Source organism: Pelodiscus sinensis, chromosome 4 (assembly GCF_049634645.1).
Source record: "Pelodiscus sinensis isolate JC-2024 chromosome 4, ASM4963464v1, whole genome shotgun sequence".
Lineage (NCBI taxonomy): Eukaryota > Metazoa > Chordata > Testudines > Trionychidae > Pelodiscus > Pelodiscus sinensis.
In genome coordinates this window covers 129,112,413-129,131,460 of record NC_134714.1, presented here as the reverse complement: position 1 = coordinate 129,131,460, position 19,048 = coordinate 129,112,413, and the positions used below count along the sequence as shown (strand labels likewise).

Below are 19,048 nucleotides of genomic sequence, written 5' to 3'. Positions count from 1 at the left end.
CCATGGTGTGGGCCGTGTTGATTTGTGCAATTAGTCACTACCGCAGACCCCAAGAAAGCCCCCAAAGACCACAGATCAGATAAGGATCGAAGGCTCCCAGTCAGGTTTATTGACAAGCGCAGTACAGGAATAGTCAGTAGACTCTACTGAACCGCTGTGCAAATCTACCCGCAATAATGGACAAAGCTCAACCAGAGGGAGGTGCCACTGCCCCTCGGCTGGACAAAGACTGCCCGTTCCAAGACACCACTTTATATACAGGTAGAAACAAGTTACCTCACTCCTGACATTGTCAGGTTACCACCCATCACCCTGTACCTTGTGGGTTGATTGGAACGTCTCTATCCATCATGCTGCTGTTTTAGACCCTTTCCTGAACCTGGGTCTGTATCTGTGGGGAGTGGATACCAAGGTCTTTTTTAACGAGCTGGTATTACCATCCTTTTGGAATGTGCTTTCAACCTATGCCTAGTACCAATCACTGTTTTACATTCCAGTATCAGAGGGGTAGCCTTGTTAGTCTGAATCTGCAAAAGCAGCAAGGAGTCCTGTGGCACCTTATAGACTAACTGAAGTGTAGGAGCATAAGCTTTCGTGGGCAAAGACCCACTTTGTCAGATGCATCTGACGAAGCGGGTCTTTGTCCACAAAAGCTTATGCTCCTACACTTCAGTTAGTCTATAAGGTGCCACAGGACTCCTCGCCGCTGTTTTACAGTCGGTACCTAGTACCAGTAACTGTTCTGCACCTGGGCCTATGACCAATTAGGGTTTTACACGCTCAGCCCTGTTTGTGCCAAGTTCTGTGAGCGGGGTCTGCCTCTTGCTCACAGCTCAGCTTTGCTTTGTTAGCCATGTTTTGTCCATCGTTAGCTGGGCCTCAGGCTTCTAATCAGGCCTGTGCTGCGTGGGCTTTTGTTTTAGGCCCTCCTCTTACTACAGACCCCTTTCACGCAGCGAGCTTCCCACTGGTTTTCATACTTAACGCTGTTGGAAATGCGAGAGGTGTGAAGCAGGGCTTGGGGTGGAGGCTGACAGTTGGTGACACCCCGTGTAATAACCTCGCAACCCCCCAGTTTGAGAACCCCTGCTGCAGATGCTTGGAAACTTTCCTCAGTGATGATTAAAGTGGTGGGGGTTTCTGGGCCATGGTGCCCAGAAGAAGAGCTTCCATTTTGAGCTGGATAACCCTCTTGGCAACATAAAAGCAAGTATCTGCATTGCTGAACCTCCTTGGGTAGGTGGTTCCAGAAGGATCCAAGCACCGCCATCTCATGGAGCATCTGTGTTATACAAGTTACTCCTCTGCAGAGGGGGTGAAAGACGGGCGAGTGGATCCACTCTGAGTATGGGCCTTCATGCATCAAAAAGATGTTTCCTATGACAGTGGAGATGGAGGGGACTTTCCCTTCCCCAGTATCTGAAGTGGGCAGACCAGTTTCACTTCTGGGTCTCCGGCAACCGGGGTCATTGGTAGAGGCTGTCTGTTGACATGACGTACATTGGTGCCAGTGCATTTTGTTTGCCCTTGCAGAGACAATGTGATGGAAGATATTCACAGTAAGCTGCAGGAGATCAGAAACCCCGTTCATGCCATTGGGCTGCTGATCCGGGAAATGGACTACGAGACAGAGCTGGAAATGGAAAGAGGTGACAGGGCCCAACCTTTGCAGTTTGGCTAGGAGAGGGGGAGTGGATTGAGGGTTGTGGTTTACCTGGCTTCATTCTTACCCCGTCTTTCAGCTCAGCCCCTCAACGTACGAATGAACCTCTCTCAGCTCTATGGGAGTGGCACAGCAGTGAACATAGTCTGCCGAGCGGTGTGCAAGATCGCCACCACCCGCTTCTTAATCTGCCGGGACTTGTTGATTTTACAGCAGCTGCTGCTGAGGCTTGGCAATGCGGTGAGTATGGTCCAGAAACCTATCGATGATCTTTTGGGATCTTGCTCTCCCCTGGCACTGGAGCCAGGGCTCTTTTCCTGCAGTCGTCCAGTGCTGTTCAGACGTGGCCAGGCCCTTCCTGCCCTTACCCCAGAGGCTTTGCCTGCCTTGGTGCAAACAAAGGAGCAGTCCAGCAATCCTGTCTTAGCATCGGCACACTGAGCAATAGAGCAGCCGCAAGCAAGTCACTGTCTCCCCTGCCCTGGAGGGGTGCAGCGTTTCCAAGGCTTGGTTCCCGAACAGCACCGCTTGCAGGTTTACCCCCCCTCTGCACCTGCACTGGGATGAAGGGCTGGGGAATAACAGGCTAAAGGCTAACGACTTGTCCTGGTTGGAAGACTGTCCCACTTCAGCCAGGCTGGGGAAGCAAAAGCAGTGTGGAGCGGATTTAGTTCTGTCATCGTGTTTAAGGCCAGAAGGAAATCCCCCACTCGTCTAGTCTGACCTCCCATGTGTAGTCTGCAGGAAAAGAGCCACGGCTCACCAACACCACCCTGCATAAGTCTTACAGCCTGCAGGACGCTCGGCCATTTGGTGATGCAGGCAGAGAATGGGAGGGACCGAGGTTATACCCAGCAGCTCCCATGATGGCAGGGAAATGTGTGAGATACACCCAGAGATTCCTTGCAAGCAACCTGTACCCACACGCTGTATAGCGAGGTGAAAACCCCCAAGGTCACTGCCAGCCTGACCTGGGGGGGGAGGAGGGGGGATCCCTTCCCGCACCTGTCAGCAAGAACCAGCCATCTTAGCACCTGCAGGAGACTGCTCAGTTCCACCGCAGCTCTCGCTTCATTCTGCCATTTTCTAACCTCCACGACGTAGCTTTCGTGGCTGATCCGTCTCTCTTTCCATCCCCTATAGCAAGGCTGGGTAAGATGCGGCACGGGGGCAAGATGCAGCCCACCTAACACTTTGATCCAGCCCCTGCTCTGCATCTGGCTGCTTTCTGTTTATTTCTTGTGGCTTGTGCCACCAAATTTCTAGGCAGTGGCTCAGGCAGAAGGATCCTATGAGCCTTTTAAATAGCCGCAACAGCCCCAGGCGACTGCCTGGCAACGTGGTAGCACAGGGCCGGGAGCTGTGAGCCCTTTGCTGTGTTTTTAATTCAAAGCCTCCGGCCCTGGAGGACTCTGGGGGGAGGCTAGTCTCCAGCCCCACCCCTTCTGCCCTAAACCCCGCCTCTTCCCAGGGGGTGGAGCCGGCCCATGACCGTGTACCAAAATTCTTTGTGGCCCTCCTGTGAAAATTATTGCTCACCCCTGCCCTATAGGCTCTTTGGCCTTTCCCCTGTGACCTTTTTTAAAGGGGTTGATTAATCATTGAGCTGGGTCTGGAGGCTTTCCCCGTAAGTCCCCTCCACTTGCATGCGATGCAAATTGCAGACCGTTTTTTTTTGTTGATTTAAAGAAATTCCAAACCTCCATCTATAAGTCCTTGAGCCATCCAGTCCAGCTGACTTCAACTGATCCACATAGTTCCCCAACGTCTGCCCTTGAGAAATCAAACTTCAGTGTTGGCGACCTGGTTTTGATTATCATTCCGTTCAGTTGAACTTGACTCAACCTGGGGCCAAGTGGCCATGAGTTAATTCCTACCACCAGCTTACCAGACTTAACAAAAGCCTAAAATTGGTTCAGTGCCCATCCGAGGAAGAACTGTCTATTTCAGGAAGGGGAATAACCAGGGCCCGTGGCAAGTAGATTGCAACCCGGAAGAGCTGGGTTCGGGTGATCTGCGCATGCACGGAACAATCTGCGCATGTGCAGATCGTTGGACAGCGCGGCTGGCGAGCGGGGCTTGCCACGGTTCGGCGAGCCTGGGAATAACTATAACTGAAATAGTGATACCAACACAACTGACACATAGACTGGGCCTAAAAAGTGCTGCTGCCTGAAGACCAATTTCAACCTTAGATTTCCTGTTCATAATTAACAGGAAAGAAAGAGAATTGTGCATCCCTTTGTGGAACTCAGATCAACTCCTCTCCCCTCTTTGTGCGTCGTGCCCTTCAAATCTTGGCAGGCTTAACCCTGTGTTAAGCTTTTACCGGGTGGCCCAGGCCCTGGGTAAGGTCTGAGCTGCACACAGACTTGCAATGAAGTGTTGAACCTAAAGGAATGTGCAACTTTCAGTGCAGGCCTGTTGAATGCTTGAGAATGAAAGTGTTTCCCGTTAGCTGATGTTCTGTGACCACTAATGGAAAGTCTTTGGCGCTCTTTGTGATGTCACTTCTGTCTCAGCTGAAGCCCTTTCCTGTCTCCGCCCATTACAATGCCAGCTGCTTTGGTTTCCTTACAGATGATTTTGGGAGGGGGCCAGCTGTTCCAGTCTCAGCAGGACTTGCTGCACCGCACTTCACCCTTGCTGTTGTCTTATTACCTGATCAGGTGGGCGAGTCAGTGCTTGGCATCGGACGTTCCTGTCGACACGCTGTAAGTGCTTGTGTTCCCAATCTTTCTCTAGTCAGTGTGCATTGCTAGGCTTCATACAAATCCTTTGCGATGGCTGAAATGCCCTTTAGACAGCTGAGAAATCAGCCTGGAATCTAATTCTAAGTATCTTTGGGGGGGAAAAATTACCTCTCTGAGGCTACATCTATACTGCTTTCCTCTTCTGAAAGAGAGCATGCAAATGAGGAAAGAGGAAATTCAAATGAAGTGCTGATTAGCATATTCTTGTGCTTCATTTGCATATCCTTGTCTTATCCTTTTTTTGGAAGAGATTTTTTCGGGGGGAAAAAAGCAGTCTAGATGGCGTTTTTCGCGCAAAAACCTCCTTTTTCAAAAAAAAAACCCTTCTTCAAAAAATGAGGTTTACAGGGTTCTTTCAAAAAAAGGGGGGTTTTGCATGAAAAACCTTGTCTAGACTGCTTTTTTTCTGAAAAAATCTCTTCCGAAAAAAGGATCAGAAGAGGCTATGCAAATGAAGCACGAGAATATGCTAATCAGTGCTTCGTTTGAATTTCATCTTTCGGAAGAGGAAAGCAGTCTAGACGTAGCCTGAATGAAAAGTGAGTTTTAAAGGCACATTTAAGACGCTGTTTGTCAGCTCGGATCTTGGGTCTAACTTTCTCCTTGCAAAGCGAGGAAATTCGGTCACTTCTGTTCTCCCAGGAAGATTTGTGCTGAAGTGCCTCTGTTTACCATGTTATTACGGCAGAGATGGTTCTTCCTGGTGAATGGAGTGGAAGCTTCTTTTTAGGAATTCTACAAAGTCATAAACAAAAGTCCCGTCGTCCCGTCCTGTCCCGTTCCCCCCCCTCCCTACTCCTCCTGCCCCCCAACCAACGCTGTTCAGAGTCCTGGGAGATTTGCAGGAGGCTGCTTTGGGCAGGAGAGTTTCTGGTGGCTGTATTATCTCTGATCAGTAAAACTGAGTGAAATACAAGGCTATGTCTACATTGCGCTCTCTTGCACAAGAACATATGCAAATTAGGCACAGTGATGAATATCACCACCTCATTTGCATACTTAATGAGCTGCCATTTTTGCACAAGGGGCTTTTGTGCAAGAAGGAGCCGTCTACACTTATTTTCAGGCAGAACGGTTCTTGCACAAGAGGGGGCTTTTGTGCAAAAAGGAGCTGTGTAGACAGCTCTTTCTTGTGCAAAAGCCCCTTGTGCAAAAATGGTGGCTCATTTAGTATGCAAATGAGGTGCGGTGATATTCATCACTGTGCCTTATTTGCATATGTTTTTGCACAAGGGAGCACAATGTAGACATAGCCCAAGTGTCTAGATAGGTATAAAACTCTGAAAAGAGAGTTTGATTTTTTTTTTTAACCCCCCAGCTTTGATTAGTTCTTTTCCTGTCCTGATTCCCAGCTTTTTATATTTTTGTATTGTCATTTTGGGATAATGGTTAGCGATTGGGTTTTTACTGTTAATAAAAACTCTCTGAAATGTGAGCTGCTCTTTGCATCTGTTGAGCCAGAGCAGTCCTGTTTGAGTATCTGTACTGATGCAGAGTAGCTTTGACAATTGTAAATGATCGTTTCTCTTTCCAGCTGTATTGCTAATGGATACCAAAAATTCCAAAAGATTTCTGATGTTCCCTTGGGTACTGAGGGTCTCTGCTGTGCAGTGGCAGGCTTCACCCCTCTGCCATTTCACACAGTGTTAAGGTGTGTAACACAGGTGTGCTCGTCTCTCTTTATAGCTACATTTGTCTCCTCTAGGGAATCCAACCTGCAGCACTTATCCGTACTGGAGCTAACCGACACCACAGCCTTATCTCCACATAAACTAGGTAAGAGGGGAGCTGCTATGTCTTCAGTTCTGACTTTAAGCTCAGTGATTAGTGATTTGGGAGTGGGAGGGGTCTCAGTTCTTGGGCGCCCAGTTTCAAGGAGCTTGTCTTTCGATATGTTCCTCACCTACCCTCTTGAAGGCAGTATGCGGGTCCACAGAAATTGGTGATTTTCTCTATTCAGACTAAGGATGTTAAGGAGCAGGTATTTGGCTATTTGTGTAGTTGATAAAATTTGTATCGACTACATGATTAGTTGATAACGGGAGGTGCTCTGCAGAGGAATAAGGGGAGGAATAGCTCCTGGAGCTGGCGTGAGCTGGGACTGAGCAGTCCCAGCTCGTAGCAGGTCCCAGACTGCTGCGCCTCTGACCCCCCCTTCCTCCTCTGCACAGTGGAGACAGTGCTAGAGGAACTGGCTTTTAAGTTTGCTCCCCCCGCCCCTTGCTATCTCTATATCAGAGGCAGCAAGATGTGGGGCAAAATGCAAGTACAGGCAGTCCCCGGGTTACATACAAGATAGGGACTGTAGGTTTGTTCTTAAGTTGAATCTGTATGTAAGTCGGAACTGGCATCAGCCGCTGCTGAAACTGATCAGTTTCAACAGCTGCTGAATCTGGACACCAGTTCCACTTACATACAGATTCAAGATAAGAACACCAGGCGTCCCCAAGTCAGCTGCTGCTGAAACTGATCAGCAGCTGATTCCAGGAAGCCCAGGGCAGAGCAACTCTGCCTCGGGCTTCCTGTAGTCAGCCGTTGGTCAGTTTCAGCAGCGGCTGATTTTGGGACGCCTGGGGCAGAGCAGCTCGGGTGCTGCTGGCTTGGTCCAGTAGCGCGGCTGCTCCTCGGAGCTACTGGACCAACCCAGCAGCACCCCAGCTGCTCTGCCCCAGGCATCCTGATTCAGTCACTGCTGAAACTGATCAGCAGCTGAATCAGGACGCCTGGGGCAGAGCAGCTGGGGTGCTGCCGGGTTGGTCCAGTAGCGCCAAGAAGCGGTGCTGCGGGACCAACCGGCAGTGCCCCACCTGCTCTACCACAGGCGCCCGGCTTTGCTCCACGTCTCCCTGGTCTGCTGGGGGGGCACTAGCTGGGGGGGCACTAGCAGAACAGACAATCAAGTGATCCATTCCCTGTCACCCATTCTGAGCTTCTGACAGAGGCGAGGGACACCGTTCCTACCCATCTTGGCTAATAGCCATTGATGGACCTAACCTCCATGAATCTATCTAGTTCTTTCTACAACCCTGTTAAAGTCCTGGTCTTCACAAACTCCTCTGGCAAGGAGTTCCACAGGCCGACCGTGCGCTGCATGAAGAAAAACTTCTTTTTGTTTCTTTTAAATCTGCTACCTATTGATTTCATTTGGTGACCCCTAGTTCTTATGTTATGGGAACAAGTAAATAACTTTTCCTTGTTCACTTTTTCCACACCAAAATACCCTCTAGTCTGTCCTATCCCCGCTTAGTCTCCTTCTTTCTAAGATGAAAAGTCCCAGTCTTTTTTATCTCTCTTCATAGAGCAGCCACTCCAAACCCCTAATCATTTTTGTTGCCCTTTTCTGAACCTTTTCCAGTGTTAATATATCTTTTCTGAGATGAGGCGACCACATCTGTACGCAGAATTCACAATGTGGGCGTATCATGGTTTTATATAGAGGCAATAAGATATTTTCTGTCTTATTCTCTATCCCTTTTTAAATGATTCCTAACATTGTTTGCTTTTTTGACCATAGCTGCACACTGAGTGGATGTTTTCAGAGAACTATCCACAATGACTCCAAGATCTCTCTCGAGTAGTTGTAGCTAAATTAGTCCCCCTCATATTGTATGTGTAGTTGGGATTATTTTTTCCAGTGTGCATTACTTTACATTTGTCAACATTAAATTTCATTTGCCATTTTGTTGCCCAGTCACTTAGTTTAGTGAGATCTTTTTGAAGCTCTTCACAGTCTGCTTTGGTCTTAACTATCCTGAGCAGTTTAGTATCATCTGCAAATTTGCCACCTCACTGTTTACCCCTTTCTCCAGATCATCTATAAGTAAGTTGAATAGAATTGGTCCCAGAACGGACCCTTGGGGGACACCATTAGTAACTTCTCTCCCTTCTGAAAACTGGCCATTTATTCCTCCCCTTTGTTTCCTGTCTTTTAACCAGTTATCAGTCCATGAGAGGGCCTTCCCTCTTATCCCATGACAACTTACTTTACTTAAGAGCCTTTGCTGAGGGACCTTGTCAAAGGCTTTCTGGAAATCTAAGTACACTTTATCTACTGAAGCCAAGATGAGTTGATGCATCTCATAGCAGACCTCAGCATACCCCCAGGGGTAGGTGTTAGTGTTAAACGCTGGGTGTTTGAGTAGCCTTGGAGCCCTTGTGACCAGCACAGTATGTAGATTTGGCTAGGAAGAGATGTGTACTATGCTGTGTATCTGTAGCTTGTGAACTCTTCTTTCATTTATTTTTTAGTGTCCAGCCCGCAGACCATCGTGGAGTTATTTTTTCAGGAAGTGGCCAGAAAACACATCATCTCTCACCTCTTCTCCCAGCCTCGCACCTCTCCGAGCGAAACTCGTTTGAATTGGCTTCATCTGGTCACTGCAATTGCCGCCGATCTCTTGACTCTTTTGTATCCTTGAATGACTGAGCCAGCGTGAAGGGGTGTGTCTAACTGCACGTTGCAGTGTACCGTAGGCTGTAAATAGGCATACGTCTCCCTGGAGAGTGGGCGGAGTGTTTCCCCATTAATGAGGCCAACGCTGTCAATCCTGGGCTTCAACGTCTGTGTTTAGCCCAGAATAAGAATGAACTGATTCCAGTTCTCTCTGCTAGGATTTGTGGGTGTGCACGTCTCCTCAAAATCAGGCTGCCTTGTTGGTGCGCACACAAGGGTTCTAGGCCACTGACTTGGGGCCCTCGGGTTTGAAATGTTTGGCTGAGATGCTTGGTGGGGGTGTTCTTTGTGGCGTAAGGTGGGAAAGGACAGGTGTGAACTCTGAGCACCAGAGGCGTACCTGTTCCAAGCCGGTTCTCAGAGCTCTTCTCTGACGCTGGAGGAATTGCTCCATTCCTTAGCTCATGTTCAGATGGCCCAGTAATCCTGGTTTCCTCTTCCCAGAATGTTTGATGGGCAGCTGTCAGTACACCCAGCTGCAGGTAGGCATGCGCGACACACTGCGAATGTGTTTGTCTCTTTGACAGCAGGGCCTGCCTCATGAGCAACATGTCTGTTCTGCTTACTCTTGCAGCCAGGACAGATCTGGGGAGGGGGGCAGGGCGGGAGAGGAGGACAGCTGGAGACCAGCCGGAGAAGCTTGTGTGTGACGGAGCCTATTTGTAACCAGCTTGGTGGAGGTTGAGAGCAACTTAATAGGAAAGTATATTAAGGATGGTTTCACAGGGGTGTTCTCTCAGCCCCCCTTGCATCTGAAGATCATCTTGTCACAGTTCTGAGCTAGCTGTATCTTTGACCTTTACGACTGCACCCCCTTCAGGTCTCACACAAAATGGATTGCCCCTGGGAGCAGGGATCAGCATGCTGCAGTTTATGTACAAAACACCCCATATTCTTCCCGTCTGAAAGAATGTCAGAATTGCCAAGTATTCTGCTCCGGAAATGGCAGAGTTGTTTGTGCCACCTGATTCCTGCCTCCTTGTGCTTGTATGATGATGCAGATTTTGATGGTACCATCACACACACATTTTCTGCAGGGCTGCTACCTTAGAATCCTAGAATCCTAGGATTGGAAGGCACCTCGAGAGGTCGAGTCCAGTCCCCTGCCCTCATGGCTGGACCCAATTCTGTCTAGACCATCCCTGACAGACATTTATCTAACCTGCTCTTAAATATCTCTCGAGATGGAAATTCCACAACCTCCCTTATTCACGTCCCAGGAAGGGCAGCAGGGAGAGGCTCAACATTTATTTTTGGCGTCTGTTCAAAAAGTATCCGTATCCCTCACCGCTTGCAACCTTCTGCTCTGCTTCTCTCCCCCACTTTCCCCTGGCCTATGTATTGCGTGTAATCATGCTTTATATGGTTGTAAATTTGGAACAACCTCAGTGAATTTATTCCAGATTTATATCCTGATGATCACACACAGACCGTTACTCGGAATAAGAGACAGATTCCCTGAATCTGCTACTGAATGAGGGAAAGGTTCTGGGACCAGCATGTAGACAGGAAGGATGACTCAGGATAGGCGGTTAGTTTGGACTCGGGAAACGTTGGTTCCTCCTGCTTCATCATAGGAATGTAATCGTATAGTCGACTAACCGATAAGCAAAAACATATCGGTTAATGTTATAGACGACGCTCATTCCTCCTCTCTGCCCCCCCACCAGTACATTTTTTTTTTTTTTTTTTTAGCAGGCTGGCCAGCACAGCCCAGCTCAGTCCAGGCCTGCATCAGTTCCGGGACCTACCCCTGCTGCGGCTCTGCATTTAAAGTATATTAGGAGTTAGGTGGACAGGCAGCCTGGCTCAGTCCCAGCTCACACCAGGTCTGAGATATCAGATGCCCTCCCCAGCCCCGGACAGGGGCTGCCACCCTGTGCTGCTGCCTCTAATACAGAAGCCGCAGTGCGGAGTGGCAAGGGGCTCTCGGGTTACTCGACTATTCAGTTAACTGATATTTAACATCTCCACTTCATCAGGCTCTGTCTGATCTTAGGCAAGTCCCTTAGTGTGTCTTTGCCTCCTTTTCCATCTGCACAGGAGATGAACACACTAGGTGTGGGGCTGTCTGATACTAGAATAGTGGGGGCCGGAGATGCACCCTAAGTAGGTAGGACACCGATGACTAGCTAAATTCTCTTGATGCATGTGCACAAGTGTTCAGTTCCCAGCTCTGCCCCACCTTTGCCTCTCGTAACGCGAGTGCTTCACTCTGCAAGCGTGCGTTCTTTTGGCACACGTTCCAAATGCAGTCTTGCTTTGTGAAAAGGGGAGAGAGCAAAGAGCGTGAGCTGGCACTGCTTGTGAAAGGGTGTTTCTCTCCCAGGGGGCTGTGAGCCCCAGGGGTCCCGCACAGCAAGCTGCGGGGAGAAGGCCGTGAGAGCTTGTATACCAATCTAATGCAAAGAATTCTCTGGTTCTCTCCCCGCATACCCTGACCCCTCAAAGTCACGTATCCTCTGGAAACACCCGCCAATACACAGACCTGCTGCTGTCTCTGATGCATTTCTTCTCTCTTATAATCAATGTGACGTGAACGTTTCTCACTGAAATGCTTGCCAGCCTGAAATGGGCGGGGCCACTGTGGGAGTCTGCTGGCCATGTGTCAGTGTACACTGATGTGGGGCTTCTTCCGACCCCCCTGTATGCAGTGTGCCAGATACCTCATTCCATGCCCCCTGCACAGAGAATGTGACCGGGAGGGAGAGGGGTTGGTCTGTAGTCGTGTGTAGTGCTGAGGAAGTGACGCTGGTGGGAGATTGTTAAACTCTTCTTAGGCGTGAGTTTGTATCCGATAACTGTTGATCCCTTTCCACTCGGTCAGATCAAAATGTCTTTTTCCTCCCACTCCAAAGGCGCGTGTCTGACTTGGGGCGTATTCGAATGCTAAATTTCCAGTTCCTCTTGCCTCTGACTGAAAAGCTGGAGCTGCTCAGATGAGGCCATTTACTGATGGCAAGTGTGTGCGGGAGCTTTCCCCACCACCTTGTGCCAAAAGTACTTTTCTTCTCATGGAATTTTCCTGTGGAGATTTCCAGTCCAGGAGATCTGCCCAAAAGGGGAGTGACTCTTACAAGCACCTGAAAAAGGCCCTTTGGAATGGAAGCACATAGGTGCAGGTAACTAGGTTGTTGCTATGTACTCTGTTGATAATACACTTTATGCTTTCCATGTCTGTCTTGAAATGTGCCCAGAACTGGACACAAGGCCTCAACTGGAGTATTGTGTCCAGTTCTGGGCACCACATTTCAGGAAAGATGTGGAGAAATTGGAGAAGGTCCAGAGAAAAGCAACAAAAATGATTCAGGGTCTAGAAAACAGGAGCCATGAGGGATTTCTGAAAGAACTGGGCTCGTTTAGTTTAGAAAAGAGAAAACTGAGAGGGGACATGATAGCAGCTTTCATATATCTAAAGGGGTGTTACAAGGAGGGAGAAAAATTGTTCTTGGCCTCTGAGGATAGAACAAGAAGCAATGGGCTTAAACTGCAGCAAGGGAGGTTTAAGTTGGACATTAGGAAAAACTTCCTAACTGTCAGGGTGGTTAAACACTGGAATAAATTGCCTGGGGAAGTTGTGGAATCTCCATCATTGGAGATATTTAAGAGCAGGTTGGATAGGCACCTTCTCAGGGATAATCTGGACAGTGCTTGGTCCTGCCGTGAGGGCAGGGGACCAGACTCGATGCCCTCTCGAGGTCCTTTCCAGTTCTAGTGTGCTATGGTTCTAGGGTTAAGATCTAGGAATAGAATCGGCAGAACATGGAGTCACCCTGGGGCTCTGTGCTAGGCTGTAGTGTTATAGTCACAGGGTGCTGCTAAAGTGGCATTGCGGGAATCTAAAGCTGAAATCCCCAGTAGGTTTCTCTAGTAGAACAGGGACTGTCTTGTGGCAATACGGGTGCACGTTGTTCCATAACCAGCTGTTAAGGGAATGTTAAAGCTTTTGTGTGTTTGATCTGAGGATGCCTTTGTCTCTTAGGAATACATTCGCCTGCTGCAGCCCTGGTGTCATGTGAACGTGGGCTCTTGTCGCTTCCTGATGGGAAGGTGTTACCTGGTTATGGGCGAGGGGCACAAGGTACAAAATAGCCTCTTGACTTGCAGGAGTGGGGCATTGCTCCGTCCGCAGGGTTCAGCGGTGGGGGTGGGGAACCTCGCTGTCATGCTTGCCTGGCTGCTGGCTACATTCTGCTCCTAGGGCTAGCAGATGTGTTGCTCAGAAAAGTGCCAACTCCTGAGGTTAACGAGAGAAACTTCAGTTGACTTTCCAGGGAGTGGGGGGGAGTCCCTTGGTGTTTGATTTAGTGAGTCTTTACTAGACCCACTAAATCAAACCCTGGAAAATTGATCACTGGTGCATCAATCCTCTGGTAAGTGGACATATGGCCTGAGAAGAGGGAGTGCTTAGCAGCTTTATTTTCCTTCCAGGCTCTAGATTGTTTCTGTCAAGCTGCATCAGAAGTTGGAAAAGAGGAGTTCTTGGACCGGCTGATCCGAGCCGAGGATGGCGAGATGGCTTCCACCCCACGCCTGCAGTATTATGACAAGGTATTGCTGTCACGACAGTACAGTGACTTGGCACTTGCTGTGCAAGTTCGGCCATGCATGCTGCATGGGCAGCTGATCTTCATGCTTCAGGCTTTTCTCCAGCCGTGCTATAGACTTGGATTTGCGCCAGCTTCTATGGTTAAGGCCACAAAATGGTCTCCACTAGATCTGGGGCCACATCTCGACCTGTAAGATGTCTGTTTTGCAAGAAGGCCCTCAGGTTTGTGCAGCCTGCAGATCTCTGGCTGCTGCTGGGTGAATACAAAACGAGGCTTGTTACTGAAAGAAACAGGTTAGCACAGCATCTCTTGTAGTGTGTGTCTGACATCAAAGGTGGGTGAGTACTCTGCCCCTCGGCTTTCAGTAAGCTCCAAGGATGGCTTGAGGTCTGGAGAACAAGCTGCTTTAGAGCGAGACATCAGAAGCTTGGTCTGTTTAAATGATCCAAGACAAGGTTAAGAGGTAACTTGGTTCTTGGAGACTGTAACCAGCGTGGGGAAGAGACTTCAGATGGCAGAGGGCTTTAATCTAGCGGCCAGAAGCAAAACAAGCAGCATGGGGTTGAAACCGAGCCCAGGCAATTCAGACTGGGGATAAGATGCCAGGGTTTTACAGGGAGGGTGATTTACTGTTGGAGTAACTGACCTAGGGAGGTGATAGAGTTTCTTGCTCCGTGCCTTTCATCCAGGCTCGGAAAGAGATGCTCTGGCGCACACAGTTGTGGGCTTGAATCTTTAGGTGAGAGTCTCTTGGCCTTCATCTGTGAATTCTGTTGCGTGCCTAGCTGAATTATGCTAGCAGCTGAGGTTGTAGGTGTGGGTCAGGGTCTGTCTTCGTTCTGTCTTTTCTGCGGCACCTGGCCCTGTGGGGAGCTGTTCCGTGACTCAGGTTCCTGGGTGCTACTGCGGTACAAAGAAGTTATCCAGGTGGTTTGGAGCTGGGGGCAGCAGAGTAGGGGCCAGCTGGTGCTTTTGGCACCTGGAGAGGTGTAAGCAGGGGCTCAGGATTGACAGGTAAGCATGTTAAGGATATCGCTCTTGGAATCATCCGCCCTGAAATGGTTTGTGCGCTGCCATTTGAATTGTCAATGCCCATTGAGATGAACCGAGCAGCCTGCATCTTTCACTGCTGCCGTTCCAGTCTGCACACACGTGCACTCTGGACAGCATTGCCTTTGCTTTACAGGCTTGTTCTTTGGCAAGTTTTGCACCCATCAGGGTGTTTAAATAGCGAGATAGAGATGTTTAGGTTGTGAGTTACAATCCTGTGGGTTGGATTCTGCAGAAAAGTCCCTAGCTGAGAAACACCCCGATGCCTTGACTCAATCCCCCAGTTCATAAGCATCCCCATTTGGGGCTAAAACCTTCCATTCTTGACATCTGCTGGAAAACAGATGTGGTTTGTGGGTTGTTTTATTACAAATGTCAGCAGAATCTTTTCCTGAATTCAGTGAATGTGGAAATAATTTCCTCGTGGTAAACGAAACAAAATTCTCTCTGTTCTTTGCTGCTGCTGCATCCCAAACCAGAATCTGTCTTCTCTCTAGGTCCTGCGATTGCTGGATATTATTGGCTTACCTGAACTGGTCATCCAGTTAGCTACTCTAGCCATAACAGAAGCAGCTGATGATTGGAGAAGCCAGGTAGGCGTTCATTCTTTTGTGCTCAAACACTAAGGTTTTTCCATGCAGCACCTATTGCGTAGTACCAAGAATTGATCTTAACTGGTACAGAGAATATTGCCTGACCAAAGTTGCACTCTCTGGTGTTTTAGGCTACTTTGAGGACCTGCATTTTCAAACATCACTTGGATTTAGGGCACAATAGCCAAGCGTACGAGGCCTTAACCCAGAATCCAGATTCCAGCAGGTAACATCCTTGTGTCATTCAGCTCTCTGATCTGTGGGCTGCACGTAGTGTCTGACCAGCTCGTGCTCTCTCCGCTGTTAGTACAGAACGTTCACTGCCGTCTTGCGGGATGTTTACGCTGCTTGTCCTAGTCACATGTGGGCCCTTGCGCCGTAGCACTGTGAGAGATGGGACAGCAATACAGGCTTTGTGTTGCCAGGGCTGTCTGTATAACCAGTGAAACCATAGTACCAACCAGCCCTCCAGCCGCTTTTAGGGGCTGCTTGTACCCAGGAAGGTAGGCAGGTCAGCGGCAGCGAGCGTGGTGGGGCAGCACTGTCCCTGTTGCAAGCGGGCAGCAGTTTTCTGTGTAGCCCTTGGAGAGCTCCTGGCTGCCCTGCAGAGAGAAATGCCTATGTTTTCCTGGGGCTTGTCACCCAGCTGCTGGCTGTCCCATGCTGGGGCCCCAGGGGTTCCCAGCAAAGGCTTTGTCTGCACTGGGCGAGACGAAGTGTAGATGGAGTGCTGGATTTCAAACCCTGTAACCTGGCTGTGGCTAACTGAGGGTCTGCCTGCTGCCATGGCTCCTTCTCACTGCGGATGACAAGCCGTGTGTGCACTCGCACAGTGATATTGCCACCCTTGCTTCTGCACTGCTGCTGCTGGCCATGCTGCCTTCAGAGCTGCGTGACATGGTGTGGTGGGGGGGAAGTGGCCATCACAGACTGAAGTATTTTCAAAGGGGTTCCCAGCAAAAATAGTTGGAGAACCCCTCCTATAAGCCCACACTAACCGGGATCCAACTGACCGTCCATTGTCCAAGAAGCCCCTTCCTGACAGGAGAGGGGTACCGGCCCGGGGGGGCAGAGTTCACTTTGTCTTTCCCAGCCAGGCAGAGAGAGGCTTCCCCACCCAATCACATTCATAAGCCTGTGGGGGCAGGAGAGTGTGTGTGGGACTCGGCAGCGCAGGAGTTCGTCTGGATCCCTCACCTCCTGGCCAGTTAGGAAGGGGGAGCTCTCTTCTCTGGACTCCTCTGTCCAGGCTTCAGGATTCCAGCCACGCCTCCTGTGAATTTCTCCACCACCACCCCTTTTCTCCTCCCAAAAGCCTGGCCTGACACTAAATGCGATGGGGAGTCCTCCCCACCCCGTCACCAACCTGAACCTCTTGAGGCTTGTGCAGCTGTGAGCTGCCCTGCTGGCAGATGTGCATCTGGCCGGCCTGCCTGTCCCCGTTCATGAGACTAGCTCTGCCTTGGTCTCTCCCTAGGCAGCTGGACTGTTTGCGCCAGCTGGTGGTGGTTCTCTGCGAGCGCTCCCAGCTGCAGGACCTGGTGGAGTTCCCCTACGTGAACCTCCATAACGAGGTAAGTCACCGGCCGCGGGGGGAAAACTAGGGTAGGGGAAGCTGGCTGAAAACTAGTTGTTTCTCCCCTGTCTTAGGTGGTGGGGATAATCGAGTCCCGAGCTCGAGCCGTGGACCTGATGACTCACAATTACTATGAGCTGCTCTATGCTTTCCACATCTACCGGCACAACTATCGCAAGGGTAAGGCTGCCGGACGTCACTCGTCCCTGGGGTCTGCTCTCCCCTTGCCTGGTACAGCTCTACAGCTATTCTTTGTATCCTGCATGCGCTCTTTGTTGGCTCAGATGCAATGGGCTCTCTCGGAGCTAGCACCACTCCTTGTCTCTTGGGCCAAGCCAGTGCCTCCCAGCCAATCCCCGGTGGAGTCAGTCCAATGGGACGAGAATTCTGCTGTGCTGAAACATTCACATTTTCTTCCCCAGCTGGGACGGTGATGTTCGAGTACGGCATGCGCCTGGGCAGGGAGGTGCGGACGCTCCGAGGGCTTCAGAAACAAGGGAACTGCTATCTTGCGGCCATCAACTGCTTGCGGCTGATCCGGCCGGAATACGCGTGGATAGTGCAGCCGGCTTCCGGAGCAGTGGTAGGAAAGCTGGAACCTTCTGCTTGTTTTAAAACCAAGTGCTGGCTTTGGGCCTGGCTTTTTAGTAGCAGCCCCTCTCGCTGTGAAGGTGCCTGCATGGTAAGGCTGTTCTGATGTCCCCTCTGGGGTTCGCTTGCCTTTCCTGCTACACATAGAGTATGCGAGGTCGGCCTCAGGCAGGGCCCTGCCAATTTCACAGCTGTGAAAAATGTGCCATAAACAGTGAAATAAACCCTTTCCCAGGAAATCTGATCTCCCCCTTTCTGCTGGGAGCTTCTAGCAGCTGCCCCAGCCAGGCTGGGGAGGGACAAGACTTGTTTTTCCACTGCACCACCACTGTCAGGGGGGAGAGGATCAGACCCACCTCCGAGTGCCTTCCCCTGTTGCAGGAAGCTCTGGGGTTGGACTGCAGCCAGAAGAGGCTTCCGCAGGTGGATTCAGTCCTCTGAACCTAATAGTCATGGTAACTGCCCTGAAGCTCACCTCTTGGTCCTGGTCAGGATGTGCTGTGCTTGTTTTAGTTGCTCACTTCTCCCTAGGAGTCACCCTCCAAAAGTGGGGGAGACGGCTTGGCCCTTAATTCCTCCATCACATACAGGTGGGGGGGGGGAATAGCTAAAATCAAGGACCAGGCTACAAATTCTGTCCTTGGTTTCCTTAGTTCTCCTTAACTTGGGTAGTTTTGTTTCTTTGGTAACTGCAGACACTTAGGATCCAGCAAGTGAGATCTTGCTGCATTTGTTGTGTTCTGGGTGGAGGAGAATACGTGAGACTCGTGCTGCTTTCTGTAACCAGAACCATACAGATGTGTCCTTTGCAATTGCTAAAAAGCTCCACAGCTCTTCCAGTGGGACAGGTGTGACATCCAGCACTAGATGGGAAAGGAGAAGTGACCTACCCTTCAAAATCCAACTTCAGCTAACCCTTTTCTCCTCCTGGCAGTATGAACGCCCCGGGGCATCCCCAAAGAGAAGCCACGATGGGGAATGCATGGCCGTCCCAAGTAAGTCGCTAGCATGTCCTGTATTCCAGCACTCTGCTTTTTGACTCAAAAATTGCTAGCAACCTGGGGAGAGGGCTCCCTCCTTCCACAGCCTTCTATGCCACTGAAAGTCCCACTAGAAACGTGTGCTGCCTTTCCCTAATCCCTCCCGTGGCCTTGGTGTTCACATTCTTAACATTCCAAAAAAAAGGATGTATAAAAAACCCAGTCTGCATAACAGACCTGCTCCCAGCGAGCCACAGGGAAGTGCATATTCCAGCCTGGCAAAATTAACTCTGACCTCTGCGTCATTTGACGAGTGCATTTATCCTCACTTCAGTATCTGCCTATTTTCTGAAAGCATACGACTTGGGTGCCACGTAGCATCTGCCTCTAGTTTTATTAACGTCTCCAAAGGCAAGAAACGATTAAAAAAAACGTGTCTAGTGCCTGGATCTGGCAGTTGTAATGTTCTTAACTGGATCTGTCTAAATGCTGCGTAGGAGTTAACAACTAGCAAGGGGAAGGTAGTCGGGTTGAATGCTGGTCTTCAATTGGCTGCTGGAATTGAACTCCAGAGGTCAAGAGAGGAACAGACAAACATGCCAGTCCAATGGCATGCTGCCCAGAGGAGCCATTTGGAAGACAGATAATCTAAAAGTCCTTCACTCATTTAAAGTATTGAGAGCAAATGCTAGTTGTTGCCTGCTAAAATGAGAGCCAGTATGTTCTAGATTCACAGGCAAGTCTAACCCTGCTTTATTCTGTGCCCCGGTTATATGCTTGAGCACAGCATGCTGCGTCCCCACAAGATCCATTTTTCTGCAGCCTTCCTAAAGCTGGAG

General features: G+C 49.9%; 1 protein-coding gene across 1 annotated transcript in view; it reads left to right on the top strand.

Annotated features, from left to right (window-relative positions):
* Positions 1–19,048, top strand: part of NUP160 (nucleoporin 160) — a 54,226-nt gene that overhangs the window by 22,858 nt on the left and 12,320 nt on the right. Inside the window, exons 16-29 of the mRNA XM_075928872.1 lie at positions 1,534–1,649; positions 1,743–1,903; positions 4,244–4,377; positions 6,122–6,192; positions 8,665–8,824; positions 9,282–9,351; positions 12,852–12,950; positions 13,301–13,420; positions 14,967–15,062; positions 15,194–15,288; positions 16,540–16,636; positions 16,713–16,818; positions 17,061–17,221; positions 18,164–18,224. Of these exons, the coding sequence (XP_075784987.1) occupies positions 1,534–1,649; positions 1,743–1,903; positions 4,244–4,377; positions 6,122–6,192; positions 8,665–8,824; positions 9,282–9,351; positions 12,852–12,950; positions 13,301–13,420; positions 14,967–15,062; positions 15,194–15,288; positions 16,540–16,636; positions 16,713–16,818; positions 17,061–17,221; positions 18,164–18,224 (1,547 nt within the window). The remainder of the gene's footprint in view (positions 1–1,533; positions 1,650–1,742; positions 1,904–4,243; positions 4,378–6,121; positions 6,193–8,664; positions 8,825–9,281; positions 9,352–12,851; positions 12,951–13,300; positions 13,421–14,966; positions 15,063–15,193; positions 15,289–16,539; positions 16,637–16,712; positions 16,819–17,060; positions 17,222–18,163; positions 18,225–19,048) is intronic.